The 23,531-nt window shown below is 39.8% G+C and overlaps 1 protein-coding gene across 1 annotated transcript in view; it reads right to left on the reverse strand.

Moving 5' to 3' along the window:
- The window catches only part of kcnq3 (potassium voltage-gated channel, KQT-like subfamily, member 3), an 84,954-nt gene that overhangs the window by 61,339 nt on the left and 84 nt on the right, over positions 1–23,531 (reverse strand). Inside the window, exon 1 of the mRNA XM_054596392.1 lies at positions 23,308–23,531. This exon is cut by the window's right edge and continues 84 nt beyond it. Within this exon, the coding sequence (XP_054452367.1) occupies positions 23,308–23,531 (224 nt within the window). The remainder of the gene's footprint in view (positions 1–23,307) is intronic.

Here is a 23,531-nt window from a genome sequence, read left to right on the forward strand (position 1 = left end):
AAACAAACAGAGGAGGACGAGAGGCAGAAATGAAAAGGCTGAGCAGAGAGAAAGGAGAGAAGAGACATCTGACAGTTGGTGGCAGAAACAGAGCGAGCAGCGACAGAGAATGATAAAAGAGACGCTGAGAACTCTTTATTTACCTACAGAGAGCCAGGCCCTTATTTGAAACAGACTCATACTATAGACACAGATTACCACGTTTCATTTACACATTTTAATATAGTATTTAGACTTTCTTTTTTCTTTCCTGTTGATACAAACTTCCTCCATGTTAACCCGTCATTATAGAATGAATTATCTCGTATCACATTTCTGCTCTTACTTCATTCTTTTTAACAGAAGTAACGTTTTCACTCCGTAATTGTTTCCAGTCGCTTCTAATTGGCCTTTTTTTGAAAATTCAATGTCAATGTACTGTTAATGAAACGCATCACTTCCTGTTACACATTAAAACCCACTAGCACCCATTAGCTTCTGTAGGAGACGCACCAGACACTCAACTAACTCAAATGTAAACCCAGCTCGGTCATTATTAGAGGCAGAACAGCTGATGTAGCAAAAAGAGAGAGAAAGTCCACTAAGCGAGGAGGTCAGAGGTCAAACAAACACAGGACTTTCACAAAGGAGATCATTGTTCGTGTCCCATTTCACCTCACTTTTCTATTATCCACAACAAACATACTTAATTTAACCCAACCTACAATCTTTTTCCAAAATAAGTAATGAAGATTATTTTTGAAAAAACACTGTATTCATGTTACGAGTGGAAACCGATGGTTCCAAAACGAACACTAGAGGGGAACATAGAGCGTCACAGTTTGGAGCGTAGGGCCTCTGACCAAGCGGCTGACCTTAAAATGACGTCATCACAGCCTGCACGTCTCTTGGCCAGTTTCTTTTTAGATGCTTTAGAAATAGGAGGTCTTAGAACTCTACATTTAAGTAAATATATAGCAGCCAAATCAAATTGTTTAGGAAATTCCACATTTGTTTCTTTATAATGCATTTCATACATGACTTCTTTCTTTACAGGGGTTGTATAAAGGTAATAAAGTAGTCCATGGATATGAGATATGAGTTTACAGATAGCAATACCTCCTGGTCCTGTTGGAGGTTGGATTATGGCTTTTTGCCGGTTTCACTCGTTGTCTTTTTGTTTCTTCACAGTTCATTTTCTTTGTTTGCCTCTTGGCATTTCGGAGAATAATGTAACAAATGGCGTGTTGAGCATAAACGCCTAATCACTAATTATACTAATGGCAAAATGACAAAAATAGGGTTTACAATATAAAGAAACTAAATGGTAGGATGAGACCACAGCAAGTCATTTCTTCTTCCCAAATAAATTGTTTAAAAGAGCAGATAATATCTATGTTTTTACCTCAATCATCATTACTTAAGACGCTGACATGATTTGAAGACTTGCTGTTATTTGAGGATTTTTGGTTCAATGCAAAACCTCTGAAAAGTTCTGAGACATCCAAAAAAAACAACATACAGGAAGAAGTTAAAACGAAAGAATGAAGGAAATGCAGAAACATTTAGAGAGAATGAGAGAGTGACAGACCAAAGGAAGAGCTGGATGGACGACTGAGTGAGCGTTCAAAGCGGTGAGGCCTGTGATCAATTATTCACAAGGCTGCAAAATGTCAGCAGGCTCTGCACATGCTCAGACCACGCACACACACACACACACACACACACACACACACACACACACACACACACACACACACACACACACACACACACACACACACAGAGAATCTGCCAGGCTGCACATTAGAGCATCGTATCTCTGAGTTCAGGAGGATTCACTGCGATGTCGTGGTGCCGGTGATGTCATGCTCTGATCACTGAAGACACGGAGAGAGAATGTAAATCTCCAGATGAAGGCATGTTGAGGAATGTAGACATAAAACGTAAGAGACATAAAAACGGGACATGCAGAAGGTCCGGAGACAGGATTATCTTTACAGGGCGAGGTGGTGCTTCTCTGTAATACAACTCATTTTAACCAACAGGAAGTTACAGGATCTGATCTCTAATGGACATGGAGATTCTGCAGGAGAAAGCCAAAAGAGAAAGACTGAAACCTTCACAAGAAGTTGTGGAGATGATGGGGAGACAAAGATATTCCATGATTTAAGAGTAAAAAATGCACCTGTCTTCTTCATAACTCAGTGAAATGTGAACACAGACATGAAAAACATGTTCTATTCAAATCTATTCTTCGTTTTTTCGTAAATTCTTGCTCCCTGCATTCATACAGTCTTTTTCTGTTAAATGCAATGTTGACAGGAAAACAATGTGGTTTATTTATTATTCTATTGATGTATATACTAAAATAAGTCAATGTTTCACACAGGACACAAACACCATTCTCCTGGGTCAAAGTCCTGTGTTTACCATCCACCACAACCTCCTCCCTACACGGACTAAACACAAAATAAATATATACATATATGCAACACCTTATGTTTGGAAAATGATGGTCGGAAATTTGCAGAGTATTTACTGGAATATTTGCATGGGATTAAGATCACAGACAACCAAATGCAAATTTCCCCGCTGCGGGACTAATAAAGGATTATCTTATTTTATCTTATCTTAACCTTTTATTACTAATTATTACAAAATACTGGATAGAGGTCTCCAGGTAATACTCGTCCTGTGAGGATATACACACAGAGAAACACAGCTAGAGGTCTTAATAAGCAAATTAAACAGTTTCTTTCACCTGAAACAGGAAACAAACCAGTTTTGGCATTTTCCTGAAACCAGATTACATCAGGAATAATCAGATTACTACAGAATGTAAAGAGTGACGGCATGAGCTCATTGGCTGATGACACCCCGCTGTACATTAACCAATTAGAGGTCAGCAGCAGGTGGAAGATGTTCTGATTTGGTCTTTAATGTCTCGCTTAAACAAATCTGTGATCCTAACGGAGTACAGATATTTAACAGTAGATGAATAGACGGATATGTTTAGGATGATAGATATTTTACTGGAGACTTTTGGCTCTGGGGTGTGGTCTTCTGCCATCTGTTCTGCAGATTCCATTATGCCGTGAGGAAGAAGACACGTGTGCATCCCAGAGCCCGAATGTTTTCCAGATCTAATTATCCCTTAAATTATCCCTTAAAGGCTACGGAGCGAGAGGAGTCCTCAGCCCCGTCTCGTCCCGAGCTCCTCATCCATCATGTGGGAGGCAGCAGCAAACATCAGGAGGAAGAGGAGGAGGAGGAGGAGGAGGAGGAGGAGGAGGAGGAGGAGGAGGAGGAGGAGGAGGAGGAGAAGGAGCTGACTCTGTTGTGTTTCTTTAATAAGAAGGTTGTGTGTCAGGACGTCTGTTCATTTTAGGGCGAGAGATTGTTTACCACATGGAGAGCTTCATGCTCCAAATGAATAATATGTCATTTTTTGGCAAAGAAATAAAAGAAAAATTGATATGCTACATACTGTAGGTGATTCTGTTTAAGACTACTTGGCTCTGCCAATGAATCAAGTTGCTATTAATTAAAGCAAAGTCTTTATTAGGAATAACCCCTTGAGATGTAACATCTAGTTTTCAAGGTGATCCTTAAAAAACAACGCAACCACAATAAGATAAAACATTTGAAAAACAAATACAAAAAAAATTTGAAATTAAAAGTTTAAAGTAAAAACATTTTTATCTCAAATAAAAATTATTAATATTTAAATTTTTGAAATATAAATTTAAACATTTAAACATTTTTGAATTTAAGATAAGATTTGTTTTACTTTAAACTTTAAACTTTTTATTTAAAAAATAAAATGTTATCTTACATTTTTTATTTTCAAATTTTCAAATTTTCAAATTTAGAAATTTAGACATTTAGATATATTTTTTTTAAATGTAATAAAACCAATCAAAAATTAAGAATTAAAAATTAAGAATTAAAAAAATCATATGACATAACAGACAAAATCAGGAGGTCTTACTCAAATAGAAAATAAAAATGGACCATTCTTCCATAGGTTATAGAAAAGCATTAATGTCAGTGATAGCATTAACTAATGAAGTCATAAGACATTACTATAAAGATCTCATGAACATGCACAACTGATCCGATAACGAAGCTATTCGAAAAATAGCAATAGACGGAAAAATATTTTGCAAACTGATATTGCAAAATTACTTGCAAGTTTATTTTCTTTACAATGACATTTGACAGCTTGGCTTCGTTCTTGAAGATTACCAGGATGTAGAAAGTAGAACAAAAATCTAAATCTTTTATACAAAGAGAGGTTGAACCGCATCATTTTGTACCGGCAAAGCCAAAAACACAAACCACTGAAGGCTCAGTCAGATCTATTGTATTGAATTCTGTCCCTGTCCAGTAAACAACAAAGTGATTCCAACCAATAAGGTGCAGTAAAAAAAGTCATTGTCCTCTCCAACAGGAACTGCTGCTGCCCTTTACAAACATTCGGAATTGGAAAATCCAATTTGTCAAGTCAGCATTTCCCCCCCAATCCCTCTGCCCTCGCTCCCCACCCGCTGTGTCCTCTCCCGCCCTTCAAATGCCACCCGTGGGCCGGCATCTTTGCCAGAGATTTGGCTTCAATATGTGTTAAACACTAGCGGATAAACCCTCCGCTGCCCCGGCTCATTCAGTTAAGACCCCATTTCCATGTTAACGGGACCCCTCCTGTGTCTCCACCCTGGACCCCCACCTCTCTGAGGGGAAGCCAGGTCTGTTCTTAACCTCTACAGAGAGGGAAAGGATGAGTCACATGATGAATGTTAATTAGCAGCGTTAAAACCAAGACTGTATATAAGAACACACATTGGTTTGTGGACTGATATTTTGAAGCCTCGAGTTTGGCCATTTTAGCGCCGCCATCTTGGGTTTTTTTTGTGAACAGGAAGTGACCATATTAGGACTGAGGAGGAGTGACGTAGAGACGCCGTATACGTCTCTGGTGTCGACCTGTCAATCAGTGTGTAGCCCCGCCCTAAAGCATCCCCTGCTTTATGGTCTGTTTGACTCTAAATGGAGCATCATTTACTAAATGAACATCATGCTGTATTGAAGAAGACTTGAAACTAGAGATTGAGACCATAAACTCATGTTTACAATGTTTACTGAGGGAATAAATCAAGAGAGAAGTAGAGTCATTTTCTCATAGACTTCTATACAACCAGAGGAGTCGCCCCCTGGTGGACACTAGAGAGAATGCAGCTTTAACACATGAAGCTTTGACTTCACTTGGCAGAACCTTCATATTAACTGAATTTATATAAATATCATGATAATCTCATTATTTATCTTCTCTCAAAAGTCATTTTTACTTAATGGAGCCAATCACCCGAGGCCTAATCGCCGGCCTTCAGGAAGCAGGAAGCATTATGGGAAGGGAGTTGTGTCTCAGGACGAGCCTCTGAGGCTTTGGAAGCCATGCTCCATTACGGCCATGAGAGAGAGAGAGAGAGAGAGAGAGAGAGAGAGAGAGAGAGAGAGGGAGAGAGAGTGAAAGGTGCAGAGGGAGGTGGATGAAGAGGGTAAGAAAAAAATGGTTCCTGGTGCAAAATAAAGCATGAATAAATGATGAGAGCGTAGATTCACACTGGAGCTAAGTGCTCCGTCGGCTGCAGGGAGGGTTAGCTGGAGGGGAGGCCATCGGACGCTGCACTCTCACTCTGTTCTACTGTAAAGTCATCGTTTTAAGGAAAACATACACACAAAAACAGACAACAAACACACACAGTGGGTCAGATGTCTGGACTTCCTGCTGACATTAACTATTCAGTGTTTGAGGACTTGGTTACCAATAAAAAACAATATATCTGGATGTCAGTTATTATCACGATACCTAAGTCAAAATACAATATTATTGAGATATTGTGAAATGAAACATTGGTATAAATTCAGATTTATTACAGCAAATTACGCAGTTTGTCTCGTCTTTTTTATCTAAAAACATAGCAAAGAAGCCTATATATATATACAAACAAGCCTATAGGCAATGAACTAAAATATTTATTGTCATCATCAACTCATTTATTAAGTCATCTATAGTGGTGATTTGCATAAAAACTGAGAAATTCAAACGTTGGCGTTAGTTTGATACATTTGTTTTAATAAATCAACATTGACATCTCGTTTCACACGGGGGACGAAACAAGTTTTTTGTTTGACACATCCTCCTCCCACCTGCTCTGTGAGGGTTTTTGCAGTCTTTATACTATGGATTACAAAACTAATGATTATATGGGATATCTATGAGTTACAGTGCATTCATTCCCGTAGGTATATATACGAACATAAAACATCAAATCTGGAGCTATAACAGGACGCTCTTCTGCGTTCCAGACCACACTTTGTGATTCAGAGTCAGGAGACAGGTGGATTTCTGCATAAAGATGCCAAAGTCAATAAAAAAAAAGAAGAACTCCAACGAGCCTCATCTACCACAATCAAAGTAGAAAAAAACAGGTGATGATTTTGCATCTGGCGGTCTACAGAGGAAGCTTTTACCGCGAGTGTGGGAGCCGCAGCCTGGTTAACTACCGTCTGGTTCAAACCGCAGGCTGTCACTTTCCAAAATGGATCCCAGGGAGGGGAAGCAGAGAGCAAACAGAACACAGGCACTCTGACAGGAAGCTGCTGCTGGAGGAGACTGTGTGTGTGTGTTCAAGTGTGTGTGTCGAGCTCTGGAAAAGTGTGTGAGGCTGAATGTGTGTCATGATGATGGTAATGATGGTGGAACGCTAGCAGCTAATGGAGCCGTGCTGCAGCTCTAGAGGATGGATGCATGAATACAAATATCTGCAATGATTAGTCGACTATTCTTAAACTATTCTGATAGTGAATCATTGAAGTCAAGCTGAAATGTCAAATGTCAGGATCTCAGGTTGGAGAATTTGAAGCTTTTCTTGGTCTGAAACACATTTCATCAGACGCCGAAGTTGACTTCACATGTCGTTTACTTCCACCAATCCCCGCCCTAAAGCATCCCCTGCTTTATGGTCTGTTTGACTCTAAATGGAGCATCATTTACTAAATGAACATCATGCTGTATTGAAGAAGACTTGAAACTAGAGATTGAGACCATAAACTCATGTTTACAATGTTTACTGAGGGAATAAATCAAGAGAGAAGTAGAGTCATTTTCTCATAGACTTCTATACAACCAGAGGAGTCGCCCCCTGATGGACAGGAGAGAGATGCAAGTTTGAACCCAAACCCGACAGTTGAAACTTTCCAATAAAGAGAGCTGATTGTGGGTTTTATTGTGAAGGAGCTGACGTCAGTAAGTGCCGAGTCTCTTCCACTTTTATTCAGGTTTTATTCTACGTAAGAAGTTGGTGTAAGTTTGAGATGATGGACTACAGAGCACAACATGCTTATACATTCATTCTCCCATCACCAGGAAATGACTTCTGTAATGTGCATGAACTCAAACAAATTGCATTGCAAGAAAAAAAAAATACCAGCTGCTAATTAACTGAAAATTCATTGTTAACACGAAAGCTGACTCCAGAACACACACACAGACACACACACACACACACACACACACACACACACACACACACACACACACACACACACACACACACACACACACACAGTCTTGTTCCTCAGGACAGAGAGAGATGCTGGTTAGCATGGAGTAGGTCAAGCACAGCCAGGCACCTCGCTAATGTCTCTAAACAGCTCGGATCTCGCTGTAATGGCTACGAGCTCTCTGATTGGAGCAGCCAGCCGTTCATCATCGGCTAATGAAGAGGAAGCTCTGGACCTGAACCTGAAGAGTTGTGACACCTCGTCGTGATTCAGGAGACAATAAGATCCACTGATGATATAAATCAGAGCTCCAGAACGGGGAGTTTCATGAAGAAAATACGTAAATCTATACAAAAAAACAAAAAAAAAGCACATGAAAACAGGCTGATGGCAACATACCTAAAGGGACCATTTCCTGTTTCACACTGTGGGATCAATTACCGAGTTTTGGTGCACCTTAAGCTCTACGTGCTAAAGAATGCTGCTGCTTTCAAGTGCAAAATGATTTCCCAAACACAATAATGCAGCGTTCACAAACAGCGAGAGAGACGGTTGTTTTTACCGTCATCTAACAGGAAGTAGAAGAAGCCGGAGGAAATCACTGACATGGCAGATTCAGACGGGACTGAAATTACAGACTTAAGAGCATGTAACACACACACACACACACACACACACACACACACACACACACACACACACACACACACACACACACACACACACACACAGGATCAGAGAAGTGGTTGAGGTTTGGTGTTCAGCACCGGCAGTGTAGAAAGGGATTGTGGGATTGGAGAAAGGAGGGGTTTCCCTTTACAAAGGCCAGATCTCCTTTCTCCTCCCGGTAACATCATCCTCCTCAGGGTCTGACTGCATCACCTGCACCCATCGATCCATGTGTGTGTGTGTGTGTGTGTGTGTGTGTGTGTGTGTGTGTGTGTGTGTGTGTGTGTGTGTGTGTGTGTGTGTGTGTTGTGTTGGATTAAATCAACCCATTAGCGATGGTAAGAAAATGTTTGCTGCTGCTGGTGCCACTAACGATTCTAGTACTCCTACTGCGTTTAATACTATCATTATTACAACAAGAATTTATTGACTTAACGCCACAATGTGTCATATCTAAAGATTTGAAGTAAAATCACAGAATATGTGACGCTTTTTTTGTGTCTGTTTTTGAAACTCAAGCAAATACCTGAAAAGTAACAGTACAAACGTCGTCCAATATTATATTAAAGTAAATACATATATATATGTAGCTCTGCAACATTGCCAACACTGGTCAAAAACAACTAGAGACATTAAAAGGGAGAGCAGGACTCCGGTGGGACCAGAGGAGGTGGACTCTGTGTTTACATCATGATGCTTGGTGCTCAAAGTTGATGGACAATGTCAAACAATTAATGTTAAGATGTTGGACATATTCTCTGCCCAGAGAAATTGTTTTTGGTTGCATTATTTACATTCCTCCTTATGCTAATTTAAAAAAAAAAAGCACTACAGGAATGTACTACTGTTTGCGTTTTGTTTATCATGTTTTTATTGGATAACAAACAGGCTACAACTGCATTTCATTGCACGACCCCCGTATCAAATCTCAATACTTGATACATACTGCACAGATCTCTTCAGACAAACCTCCTACATGATGGCGTGTAAAAAGAAGCTGATCTTATGTTGTAAAAATAAGTACAGATCAAGTATAGAGTCAAGTGGATCATCTGATCTCCAAACCACCCACTGTATATAAGAAGTGGACCTTGTCATTGTGACGTCACCCTATTTGTACTAAAAGGGAGTTGTTCTAATTTGACCTTTCATGGGACCCATCCTCCGTCTCCCAAACACATCATTTCATCTCTCGCCGATAACAATACAATGATTTATCGAGATGTGTGTTCACACTGGAATCAGATCAGAGCCCACGTCTAACATCTTACATCCCCTGGTCCTGTGTTGATCACCGGACGCCTTAAAACTCAGAGCAGAAGTCAGACCCAGTGAGGATCATAACCATAAAACTATGAGTGATGCTTCATCATCCATGAGGCTCAGTGTAATAACTGATTACTGTGTTTCCCAGCATCCATCATCTGAGCCGTAAACATCCTCCGCCTCAGAGAACAAATGAGCGGGAATCATCGTTAGCCATCTGCTGAACTACAGCTGTGCATCTCCACTAAAACACTCTGAAGAATGAAATATGACGACTTATCTGGTCAGTTTGAGGATCAACTTAGAAGAAACTCTACATGGTTTTCATATCACTCACTATCAGGGTCTATGTGCACTTTGTGGGGACCAATTTAAGAACTTTAAGGTCATTTTAAGTCACCCCCAGTTTGATTCCTAGTTGGAATGAGGAGGAGTGACACTGTATACGTCTCTGGTGTCGACCTGTCAATCAGTGTGTAGCCCCGCCCTAAAGCATACCCTGCTTTATGGTCTGTTTGACTCTAAATGGAGCATCATTTACTAAATGAACATCATGCTGTATTGAAGAAGACTTGAAACTAGAGATTGAGACCATAAACTCATGTTTACAATGTTTACTGAGGGAATAAATCAAGAGAGAAGTAGAGTCATTTTCTCATAGACTTCTATACAACCAGAGGAGTCGCCCCCTGGTGGACACTAGAGAGAGTGCAGCTTTAAGACACATCAGCTTTTTAAAAGTAGCTGGAGTGTCGGACTGGTTAACGTATCTTCATACAACGGTTCTTATGATATCTTACGAAAAAGTTACTCATTTTTTCATGCGTTTTCGTACAAAGTCCAGCAGCATTTGTCAATTTCAAAAGTTTTGCAAAAATAAACTTCTGGCAAGGACAGAAACAACTTCTTTAGGTTTAGAAATAGGGTTTGGGTTTAAATAACTAGGGATAATACATTAAAAATAAATCAAAGTTGACTTTTTCTATGAGTCTGCATCTCTTCATTCCAGCTCACTGACTCACACCTGAAGATTACACTCAACCTGACGTAAATGAACGCTGACGGCATCGTTCTCCAACAGGCCGAGGCCAGAGGCTAACGGCCAACGACCTCGGGGGACTCTGGAGGTTGGAGGCGCTGTGAACTATACAGTCGTCTGGGTCCGGGGGAGAAAGAGAGAGGGAGGAACAAACAAAGCAAAGCAGAGAGGGGAGGATGGAGGGAGGAATGTACAAAATACTGATGACAGAAGGACGATTGAATTTGTTCGATTGAAGCGAGTGATTGTAGAGAATGACGCCAACGCGAAACAGGAGATCATCGTTAACGCTAGAGGTTCGGTGTGTCAGCCTGGAATCTGATACGTCCTCTGGGCACAAACGCACCAAGAGGGAGGTGTGTTTGATGAAGGGCTGCAACTAATGATTTCCATTATGGATCACTCTGCAGGTTGACTTTTAGATCAATCGATTAATCGTTTGGTCTATAAAACAGCAGAATATAGTGAAAAGAGTCCGTCCTTGTTTTGTCAGCCTCAAAGATTTTCTGTTTAATAAGATATAGAACAGAGAAAAGGAGGAAGTCTCCATATTTGAGGAGGCTGAAAAATTCTCATTTTCCTAGATTTACTTTACCAAATAATTCATTATCAATGGTGATTATTTTCTGTTGATAGGTCTCATTGTGTGAGGTTATGTTTTCGGTGTGTTTCTTTGTTTTTTCAGCAGGATTACAAACAAAACTAGCTGCCAGATTTTCATGAAACTTGGAGGAAGTGTGCAACGTGAGCCAAGAAAGAACCCATAAAAGTTTGGAGAGGATCCGAATCACACGGCGGATACACTCATTACTTTTCACTGACTTGGCGGAGGTCTAGTTATTCCTGTATTTGGTTCTGTGATATTTCTTTAGGATATTTGGCAATTCCAACTCCAGGTTTCATGCCGTGTTAAAACCCCCTGCAGCCTCCACTGAATGACACCTCAGGGCTCCATTATGTCACTCATGAACTCCTGATCCACCCTCATGAAAGCCTTTTTTTTTTTTTCACAGATAAGTGCTTTTTGACAGCTGGTCGCTCATCAACAATAAAACCCTGGATAATCACCTTCATTGATTCAGCAGTGACTGACGGACCTCCGCTGTGTTTGAAACCGGGTGGATGAACAGCTACAGATTCAGATGAAGCTGGGGTGTGACGTTTGGTTTGAGATTCAGGATCTGGCAGCAGAGAAGATCGTCCTCTCAGCAGCAGATCCATCAGCCGGGCTCAGAGCCAGATCAGTGGGAGGGACTCCTAAATGAACATGTAGCTTCAGACGTCTAAATGAACATGTAGCTTCAGACGTCTAAATGAACATGTAGCTTCAGACTCCTAAATGAACATGTAGCTTCAGACGTCTAAATGAACATGTAGCTTCAGAGTCCTAAATGAACATGTAGCTTCAGACGTCTAAATGAACATGTAGCTTCAGACGTCTAAATGAACATGTAGCTTCAGACGTCTAAATGAACATGTAGCTTCAGACGTCTAAATGAACATGTAGCTTCAGACGTCTAAATGAACATGTAGCTTCAGACGTCTAAATGAACATGTAGCTTCAGACGTCTAAATGAACATGTAGCTTCAGACGTCTAAATGAACATGTAGCTTCAGACTCCTAAATGAACATGTAGCTTCAGACGTCCTAAATGAACATGTAGCTTCAGAGTCCTAAATGAACATGTAGCTTCAGACTCCTAAATGAACATGTAGCTTCAGACGTCTAAATGAACATGTAGCTTCAGACGTCTAAATGAACATGTAGCTTCAGACGTCTAAATGAACATGTAGCTTCAGACGTCTAAATGAACATGTAGCTTCAGACGTCTAAATGAACATGACGTCTAAATGAACATGTAGCTTCAGACTCCTAAATGAACATGTAGCTTCAGACGTCTAAATGAACATGTAGCTTCAGAGTCCTAAATGAACATGTAGCTTCAGACGTCTAAATGAACATGTAGCTTCAGACGTCTAAATGAACATGTAGCTTCAGACGTCTAAATGAACATGTAGCTTTAGACGTCTAAATGAACATGTAGCTTCAGACGTCTAAATGAACATGTAGCTTCAGACGTCTAAATGAACATGTAGCTTCAGAGTCCTAAATGAACATGTAGCTTCAGAGTCCTAAATGAACATGTAGCTTCAGACTCCTAAATGAACATGTAGCTTCAGACTCCTAAATGAACATGTAGCTTCAGACTCCTAAATGAACATGTAGCTTCAGACTCCTAAATGAACATGTAGCTCAGAGTCTCTAAATGAACATGTAGCTTCAGACTCCTAAATGAACATGTAGCTTCAGAGTCCTATCAAATTGAGTATTTGTGTTTGTGTTGGTGGAGCTCTTTTTATTCATCTCTCTCTGTGAGCCGACATGAAGGCCTCTCACTAATAAATGTCATTACGCTAAATGACCACAACCACAGAGTCCATTAGGACCTGAACCCATCACGGGTCCACATAAACAGGCTCTTAAGATAAAGCTCCACCAGACAGAGGTCTCTTTTCACTGACTGAGGTCTTGTGTTTGGATTTAAGTGTCATAACGTGGACGTATTTATGAACATACTGCACTAACCATTTTCTCTACAGACCCTGATCAGACTACGTGGGTTTAAGAAGTGTCGAGGCGGCTTTTTTGTATTTGTTTTCAGTCAGAGTGAAGCGTTTTGCTCGCTGCTTTCGGGTGTCGAGTGCATTGTCTCCTCATATATAACGCTTCGTTATGCTATGATATCTTACAAAAAGTTACTCTTCATTTTTGGTGCATTTTCCTTTGAAAGCCCCAGTAACACGTGTCAATTTCCGCTCATTACATTCATACAGTCTTTTCAAAATAAGACTGGGGTAAATAGTCCAAAAGTAAATGTATCCGAGCCGATGTTTGGTCAGGAATGCTGTTGAATGAAAAACTCAACTGATGGCTACTTCCTGCCACACAGGGAGCAGAAAAAATAAAAGCTGCATCAACAGAAAATCAGAGAGGACTGCAAGCGAGAACGAGACAAAGACAGCTGGTCAAAAGTCAAAGTCCTCATTGTTTGTATGAGAAATGATTGGAGGTTACATGACTTAAAACATGTATTTCACCCGTGCAATCAGCATTTAAATGCTATGATTATGTTTAATATCTTTTTAGCTATGTGATTTTATTTTGCTATATGATTTATTTGCTTTCAGTCCAGTCAAGCGGTTACATTTGGGAGCAATGTGTTGGAGTGTAAACCAAACCAATCAGTGAAGGTTTAGGAATTCTTTACGGGATGGAAGTTCCCATTGATTGTTGTTTTTCCCATCCAGACAAAGACGGACATTATGGTGTCCTCTATAGATCAGAAGTGACTAAATGTCTAAGTAATATTGTTTATTTCTTTTTACTTTAGGGCGTTTGATTTTAATTTTCTTCCATATTTACTCATATTATTATTTACACAAGATATTCCCTTGTTCTCAGTGTTTGGATCATTTTGCAAAGAGAGAAAGAGAAGTTGAAATCTTAAGAGGTGAAAATAAAAACACCAAAGTACCTTTTACATTGTGTTCTACTTTGTCATTTCTAAGTGCTTTTATTTTTATAAGTGTTCTGAATGGAGGAGAGGAGGAATTCACTCGGGCTGCTGCTTGGGGAAAATTGAGAGTCTACAAATAAATATGTATATTTCAGAAAGGATAGAACGACTAAAAACTATATATTTTTCCTGCAGCTTTTGGTGACAAAGCTGACAAACTGTCAGCATGTGCTTCACATATCACCGACTAATCAGATTATCACCAAAACTACAATCAAATCGTTGTATTCAGAGCAGAGGAGATTTTAAAGGTGCTTCTTTTTCTGAGTCCTCAGCTGTGGAGCACCGCCACCGAATCTGCTGCTGAGTGCTATTAAGAGCTAATAATTGCTAATGAGCCTCATGATGAGCTGCACGCAGTGAACCTACGTCTGTTTGATCGTGTCCATCCCAAATAAACTGTTAGAAACGTTCATCCTCTGGAAGTCTGCTGGTTTGAGTAGAACCACACATGGATGATATTAAAGAGAGAGAAACAAGAGAGGAGAGTTAGACAGAACGATCTATAGCGAAGGGATGTTCTTAAGTTCTCTGAGACGATCAATAACTGTGTCCAAAACCTCCTCCAGACTTAGAGAGAGCGAAAGCGTCTTATAATCAAACTCCTAACTGATAAAACATCTCAGATAAGCCCAGCGTCTCTTCCTTAAAGTTATAATCCTAAAAATCAAACCCCATTTTTCTAAAATCCAGCATTCGTATCTATACCAACGAAAAACTATGCGCCGTAATTCGTAGACATACCACTAACTAAGTACAGATGTTATCCACGTAATCATACATGAGGAAGTATAAAGACCATCTTTGTAGTTATTTCAACCCAAACAACGATCTTTTCCTAAACCTAATTAAATAGTTTTGTTGCCTAAATCGAGTAGTTTCCTGTGAAGACATTACTTTATTTTGTAAAGACTGTATGGATATAACAAGCGGAAATTGAAATGTGTTGCTTGACTTTCGTAGGAAAACGCACGGAAAATGAGGACAATCTTTTTCGTAGGATATCGTACGAACTGCTGTTTGAGGATACGTTGTTTTTAAGGTTTTGATGTTAGTGGAGTCCACCATTACTGCTGAGGCTGACACAATGTTCACATTAAAAGCGCTCAACTGGCAAAACGCGAGAAAGTTTTCATTTTATAAAAGAATCGGCTGCACTCTAAACAGACACAGATGCTGCTTTTCTGTTGTGTTTCTGACAGAGTAGCTGTCATCTTAAATCAGACACCATCTCTCTACTACATTTGATATCTTAGTGACAGAACTTCTAACCCAAAGATAAGTTTGATGAGTTCTGGAAACATAGCATCACCCAGAAAAGGACACTTGACAATCAAAGCTCTTCAGAGCCCGACAGACTCCATCGCTCACATCTAAAGTCCTGAACATCAGGAGCAGAGCAGGTTTCACGTTGATTTGTTCGTATATTCAGTGCATCAACGACCAATTTCCTCGCACAGGAACAAAACCATTAAAACAGGAGGACAAAACAAGGACACATTTCTTATCCCGCAGAGACCACATGTCCGTTTCCACTTATATGAAGGGAACAACACGAGCACTCTGGATTCTGCTGGACGTATAATGAGCTACTCTGAGAGATGAAGAGGACAGCGTCTGGAGGGACGGATGTGACATTTAGGGGCGACATTAATCTCGTTCGGCCTGGATTCAGACGGTAATTTGCTCGTTTGAGGTAATTATGTGTTCAGAGGTTTTTCTATGGAGGTAAAAATAGCTGTTTTGTTAGCTCAGCAACCTCAGAGCACACTGAAATGGAAACTCTTTTGTTTCAGTTTGACGAACAGAAAGATTTTAAATATGGTTATTATAGTATATATATATATATATATATATATATATATATATATATTATATTAGTTTGTGCAGCAACTTTTTCATTATCTTGACAAAACTCAAGGTCTAGTTATAAACTTCGCAGTGAAAAGCTACAGAATGAACATTAGAAATTGCAATTTTGTTTTGTTTCCAAGGTACAAAAATTAACTTTTACTCTCACAATTCTCTTAATCGAGAAATACTTTCTTTACCTTTTTGATTAATAGATCTCATATTCTTAATGAAGTTTTGTTGATAAATTCCTGCATTAATGACTAATCATTTGATCACTATAGCAGTTATATTATACTTTATAATATCTAATAATCTAAATGAAGTCTGGTCTGCTCAGTGTTGTAGTGAGGTCGCTGTCTGTGGTGCTGAAATCAAGCAGAGTCAAATTCTCCTCAAATAGCTTTCAGTTTAATGAAACATATTATTCCACAGTGTTTGACCACATCACATTTATATATATTTATTTATATATTACTTTCTGTAAGCGCTTGTTGTGGCTTCGTATCGGAGCTTCATCACACTTTAACTGAGTGAAAAACTCAATCGTCCGTCCCGTTACATCGGCCTGCATCGTTTCAGCCACATTTCACCGTCACGGCGTATTTGGATTATAAAGTTATGCTTCTTGTGGTTAAAAGATCAGTTTAACCCCTTCAGACCCAGAATCCTCTCTGGTGAACATCAAATATTTACTAACTAACCAATAAATGTCAAGTTTTGACCTTTAAGTGACAGAAAACCAGCATCACAGACAGACAAAAACATTTACAACTTTACATGCAGACCTCACTTTCTATAACTGAAATTTTTCTTTTTCTCGACTGTGTTCCGAGATAAGAACTTGATGACTTCAATGTCATCATTTCTGATAGAAATGATGAGGAAACAAGTGCAAATATGAGCTGAAATAAACCAGAATTAATAGAGGAGACAGCGTCTTTGTCATTTGAATTACAACCTGGAATTTAAATGGATTTTTATGAAATGAACCTACAAAAAATTGTAAAAATTGGTGATGTTAAAAAAAAGAAGTGTACTGAACCCTCTTTGCTATAAAGCAATTAAATAAGATCTGATGCTACTCATTATCTCCACAAGATGGTTAGTTAATTAAAGTCCACCTGTGTGCAAGCTAAGTGTCACATGATCTAACGGAGCACCATTAAATCCATTATCACAAAATGGAAAGAGCGTGGCAGCACAAAAACAACCTGCAAAGAGGGGAGCAATAATGGAGCAGACAAGAGGACATTAATCAGAGAGGCAGAAAGGAGGCCGAAGATAACTGGAGTATCTGTCACCTTAAGAGCTTCATAGAAGAGAGGCCAGAGAGAAAATAAGAAAACACTTTGGGAGTCTCCGACATGCCTCGTTTTTCACTCCAAAAGTGTCTTTATTTTCTGTTGGTCAAATCCAAAAATCCAAATAAAAAACAATTTTAATTCCAGGTTGTAAACAGGCAGCAACCTCTGGTTCTACCAATGCTTCATGTGTTAAAGCTGCATTCTCTCTCCTGTCCACCAGGGGGCGACTCCTCTGGTTGTATAGAAGTCTATGAGAAAATGACTCTACTTCTCTCTTGATTTATTCCCTCAGTAAACATTGTAAACATGAGTTTATGGTCTCAATCTCTAGTTTCAAGTCTTCTTCAATACAGCATGATGTTCATTTAGTAAATGATGCTCCATTTAGAGTCAAACAGACCATAAAGCAGGGGATGCTTTAGGGGCGGGGCTACACACTGATTGACATAATAAATAACCAAACTCAAGGCTTCAAAACGTCAGTCCACAAACAAATAAGCGACTTCTTGAAGACTACGTCCACTTCTTATACACAGTCTATGTTTGTAATGCAACAAAATAGGAAAAAATGCCAAAAGGGATATATATACTTTTGCAAGACACTGTTTGTGCAAACCAGCATGAAAGATGAACAAAAAACAGAAGCCTCTAGTCTAAAACGTTTAAAGCGTGTTCACGTCCACCAGGCTGTGTTTGTTTGGAGGTCTGCGAGGCGACAACATCCTCATTTCAGCAGAATGACAATGTGTGTCTGACATAAATCCAGAGAGACTGTGGAGGATCGGCCTCCACCTGCAGAGGAGCGTCTCCTCCGTCACAGCCATCCGACAGCAGGAAAATCACCAACGCCGGCAGGTTTTCTGTCTTTGAACCCACAGCTGCTGTTGATGCTGTTTGGTTTTTTGTTCCGGTAAAAACAAACATCAACATTCTGCATGGGATGAGATGTGAGAATCAAACCGCCGTGCATTCTGGGAAGGAGCCCTGCTGTCAGGCTCGTCTGGGTGTGAGGACGAGGTCAAGGTTCACCACCGATCTGCCACCGAAACCTGCTGACGATGTCCAACCTCTCTCTCTCTCTCTCTCTCTCTCTCTCTCTCAGCCTCCGCTACAGATCCGATTTCACTCCCTCGACATGGTTGTTATGGTAACCAGGATGATGGTAGCGCAGTACATCAGTTCTGTAACGGGAGCTGGAGTTGGATATTTGTGCAAACTGACATTCCCTCACACTGTCGTCTTTCACTCTGAAACCTTCTTCGAGCTGTTGGCGTTTCCTGAAGGGAACTAAAGGGATCCAATATCTGCCAGCTGATGTAAAAAAAAAGAAAAGAAAAGGACTGCCGGCTTGAATTTAATTATTTGGGTTATCAGTCAAACTGTCAGAATAAATGTTAAACGGACATTTTGACCAGCGAGTCAGGTTAGCTTCTCCTCTGGGGTTTGAAAAGCATGGTATCTTCACAATAATTACGCCATTTATCACAACCGGAAGCTGTAAAAACAGACATGAACGTCTGATTTTCAACATTCCTGCGGTCCTTTGAACACATCATGTGTGACAAACACTAAAATCCAAACTAAGCAACCAAACCAAAGCTAAAAAATGTGATATTTAATGTCTCATTTTAAATGTTGCCCAATATAAACCGTTTGCAGTAACCAGATAATGTAAAAAAAAAAATATTCTGCTCTCTTCAGCGCAACTATGAAGCCATGATTGATTGACTTGAGACCAACAGTCACGTGAGAAAAATTCAGTGAAACTTGGACTGAACTTCAGGCTGCTGAGCACAGAGCAGAGAGGAGAGGCTGATCTGAATAGTTCCATATATATCGCACGTAGAGCCTGTTTTTTTTTTCCAACATTGGTAACAAAAATGTTGTATATATAGTTTCCATTGTTTTCCATTTTTTGTAAAATAAATGGCTAACAGCTAACGCAGCTACAAACACACAGAGCTGAGTGCATCACTGCTCTGCGTCCAGAGTCACAGTAATTCTGAGACTTTTTAAATTGGGCATCAACTTTTTCCAAGAGATTCAACATGCGTTTTGTCCTTTATAACTGTGTTATTCTGCACTAAAGACATGTTTGAGTTATCTCTACTTCTAGCCATGATTGTTCTGTTTCCATAGAGGAGCCGGACTTTTATATTACAGAGGAAAACAAGGCCTAAATGAGTAAACAACGCCCTCAAACTGCTTCGGGTTCAGAGGGTTAATATTCTGAATTAAGCGGAAGAATTTTACTTGAAACATTTCAATGTTTTTGTATGAATAGTTTGTGTTTTTGAGTATTTGAAGATGTCTGTCTGTCAAATTCTTCACGTTGATTTTGTTAAAATAAAGAGTTTTAACATACCATGTACTTCTACCCATCCCTCTCCACCTCTTCATAAATATTGTTTTTCCTCTTTCTTTATCTCATATATCCAGCCGTCTGTCTCTGCTCTTTAATCCCCATCCCACTCTCCTCTCCTTCCTATACATGTGTCACGTTGAAGTGTTGCCTATGCATCATAATCGGTGGGTGAAGAGCGTGAGCAACGCGTCCCCTGCTGTCAACAACACACTACTCAAGTGCCCTTGAGCAAGACGCTTTACACACCAAAGAGCTGGAGAAAAAGGCTCAGCGGTGGTTTTTAAAGCTGCAGAAGAAGAGTGAACATCTGGAATGGAACGTCTCTAGTTTAACAATTAATACTGTTATTTTGAAGGATCAGTTAAATTAAAAGCATGCGCGTAGTTTCGTTTGTTTCATGTGGAAAAGCCAACGTTAATCCGATATATATTTTTATATTTTTTCTATATATATATATTATTTTATTATATGATTAGCCAGTCTGCGTTCTAGAGTCTGGACTTGGCAAAGCATAAATTGTTTTGAGGTTTTTAAAGTGACCCTTAAATAAATAATTCTGTGCTTTAGTCATGTCATGAATGTGTCTTTTGTCATATATGCATTAATATAAATTTTCATACATTTGATGCGTCACTTCCTGTGCATTCAGAGGATTTCACAATAAAACCCAGCCTCAGATGAGTTTGTCTCTCTTCTCCTCTGAAGTTGTGTTGTGTTTGTGAAACCAGCTGATAAAAGGCAGAGCTTTAACATGTAATCTCAGTGCAGCTCTGACGCCAGCAGCCCATATGGAGCGGCCATATTGGAAGCTGCATATGTTGTGTTGCAGGGAAAACGTGCGCGCTGAAGCTTAAGGATGAGTCAGCCTCTTCGCTGCTCTTCCTCTCTCGTTTTGTGAGTTGTTGAGCAAAGAAGAAGAAAAACAAAGCGTTGTGTCGGTCAGCAGGTGAGAAGAGGGAGGAGCTTTATGTCCAAAAAGGTTATTTCATAATCTTAAAGTTCCATTTTCACACGTAAATACCAAGCTGGCATGAAAAGTGACGACACATTTCATTATCATGTTGTAACATAACAGGATTTACTGAATTTCTACTAACACTTGAGCTGATGAAATACCTTAAACTGGATGTTTATTCTCAGTTTCTGAAAAGTTTATATTTGGTTTTTACTAGACCCCAGACAGATATATACAGATATTTGTAAATATATGAGCTGATGGAAGTTTATTTAATAAGAAAACAGGACGAAAAAGTATCTTATTATCATCTCGCCAGGAGATAATGCGGTCGATAGCGTTTGTGCGTGATTGAATGCATCTCTGTATCCGTCCACAGCTAATCTTGCATACTGCTGTCATTGAAGGACCTCTTGTGGTCATATAACAGTTTGCTCACTTTTGTGTGTTTGGCTAACAGCTAACGCAGCTACAAACACGCAGAGCTGAGTGCATCACTGCTCTGCATCCAGAGTCACAGTTATTCTGAGACTTTTTAAATTGGGCATCAACTTCTCGTTTACACAGGTAGTGTCGAAAAAAAATTGACTTGAAGCCTCAATAAATGCTTCTTAATAGACATCTTAATATATTACAATGACAGCGTACTTGTTGAGTGAAAAATATGTCTAGTATACTTTCATTCTAGACAAAGGAGTAAGACAGTTATTTTATTCATTCAAACATATGAACCTCGCTAGTTAAAGTTTGTTGCAAAGTAGTGAACTTTTTTTTTAGTGAAATTACACATTTTAACGTTAACCATCACAGTGTCAAATAAAGTTTTAATAATGATCATTATCCTCCAATATTCAGTAAAATATGAGATCAGGACATAATTTATGCTTTCTAGTCTCTGATCTCTGATAATGTTACATTGTAAACAACCAATCTGTGTTTAAGCCAACAGGAGGAGAGCTAGTAACGTTAGCAGCACCGCTAACGGCTAACGAACCTAAAAAAAATAGTCTGGATCCTTGTAGACCATCTGCTATAATCAAACAACAATGGGATATGGATCTGAAAATATGGATCATCAACGATCGGCGTTAGTATCGGCTGCAAAGAATATATGATCATGGATCTCTAAAAGTTATATTTGCTCCTTTTTGTCTTGTGTGCTGATCCGATCTGTGATCTGATACGAGTTTTATGATCCGTTGCACCTCTATGGCTGAGTAGGAAGAAAGAGCTAAATGTTTATTTGTTCATTTTGACTCTAGATGACGAGTTTGCAGCAACAAAACCAATTTTGGACCAACATGTTTGTGAAATCTGAGAAGCTTCATGAAAACAAACAAATAAAAATGTATTTTCCTCCCCGTTGGTATCGACTGTCATTTTTTTTGGCTTCGGAACAAAGCAGACGTTTATTAAAACACTTATGAGACAGGAGAGCTGGAATGTATCCAGACAGCTCTGGAGGAGGGAAAAGGTCGAGATACCCGCTGAGAATATTCATTTCTGCTTCGTGACACAACATCCTCATCGTCACAGAGGAAGAGAGAAGCCTCTCGCACCAGCAGTGATAACCGGATACTTTCTGCTTTATGAAACCACATCTTTAGTTATTGCAGAAAAATGGACTTTAGAAGACGACTGGTTAATAATTCATATGGTTTTGGTGATTTACAGCTTGTGAGAAACGCTAGATTTAAAAACTAAAAACACAGCAAAGTGAAAGCAGCTAGCAGCATTAGCTCCAAAAGTCACTAAATCTAGCATTTGATTTATTTGGAGTCGGGATGTTAAGAAAACAAATGTTTTTGTTTACCGATACCAACAAGTCCTCCAACAAATATACGACCACTAAGGTTGTTATTTTGACCCACTGGAGAGTTTCATAATTCAGCAAGAGCATCTTTATACAATTAACCTCCTATTTCCTTTTCCTACCATTAATAAACTGAGCACACTATATATTAAAAAAGGTCAAAGTTCATGTTGCAACTGAGTGATAATACACTTTAAAGACAAATACTATGACAGACAGAGACGTTAGTCATTTACATCAACAGTTTTGCAAACAAAGATTTAGCTCAATTGACGTAAAAATATTTCCTTTTTTTACTTCAGAAGTCAAAGACGTCACTTTGGCTTCTGGGAATTATTTAAAATGATAAATAAAGGATTTAACAGGCAAATGATTCAGCTCTACAACATTAATCCAGACTTCTAAAATCACTTTTCAACCAAATTCTGCTCAGTTCTGAACTAAAACTCTGCATTTATCAAACTTCTGGTAAATCTGGATAAAGTGAGATCCAAACCAGGAGAGAACTCAGCACCAGCTCTCTCCTCTGAGCCGACGGTTTTGTAACCCATAAGCCTACTTCACCCAAAAATATCTGCACCGATCACGCACCACGTTTCATCAGCCATCTGCTGGAGCTCCAACTTATGTAACTTTGGCTGCTTGACGTGGTTTTAGAAAAGCTCTCTTTCTTCCACTTTGCAGAAACCAAAAAAAAGCCTCCCAGACAGGTGGAGATGTGGAGGAATCAGTGGTGGAGCTGAGCCAGCTGCATAACCAATGAGCCTCAGTGACACAGGGAGGAAACTATTCATTCCCACCGCCTCAATATTAGGTTACAGCCTAACTGGATTCCACACCAGCCTCCATCACTGGACTGGAGCTCCTCCAGAGATCACCTCCTCCAGCAGGAGCAGGAGTTGTTTCATCCCATACTCACACAAACGCGTGGTAGAGCAGCGCCCATCCTCTCGGCCTCTCCAGCGCGTCGTACAGCAGGTTCTGGATCCTCCTCCTGCGGATGTTATTCCTCTTGGCCGGCCGGGTGTAGTTCAGGGGGGTCTTGGCCAGCAGCCCGATGCCGATGCCCTGCGAGCCCCGCTTGTAGTCGTCCCTGCCCGGGCCCACCAGCAGCAGCGTGCCGTCCCTGTCGGCTCCTCCGGC

This window comes from Anoplopoma fimbria, chromosome 3, assembly GCF_027596085.1.
Source record: "Anoplopoma fimbria isolate UVic2021 breed Golden Eagle Sablefish chromosome 3, Afim_UVic_2022, whole genome shotgun sequence".
NCBI lineage: Eukaryota > Metazoa > Chordata > Actinopteri > Perciformes > Anoplopomatidae > Anoplopoma > Anoplopoma fimbria.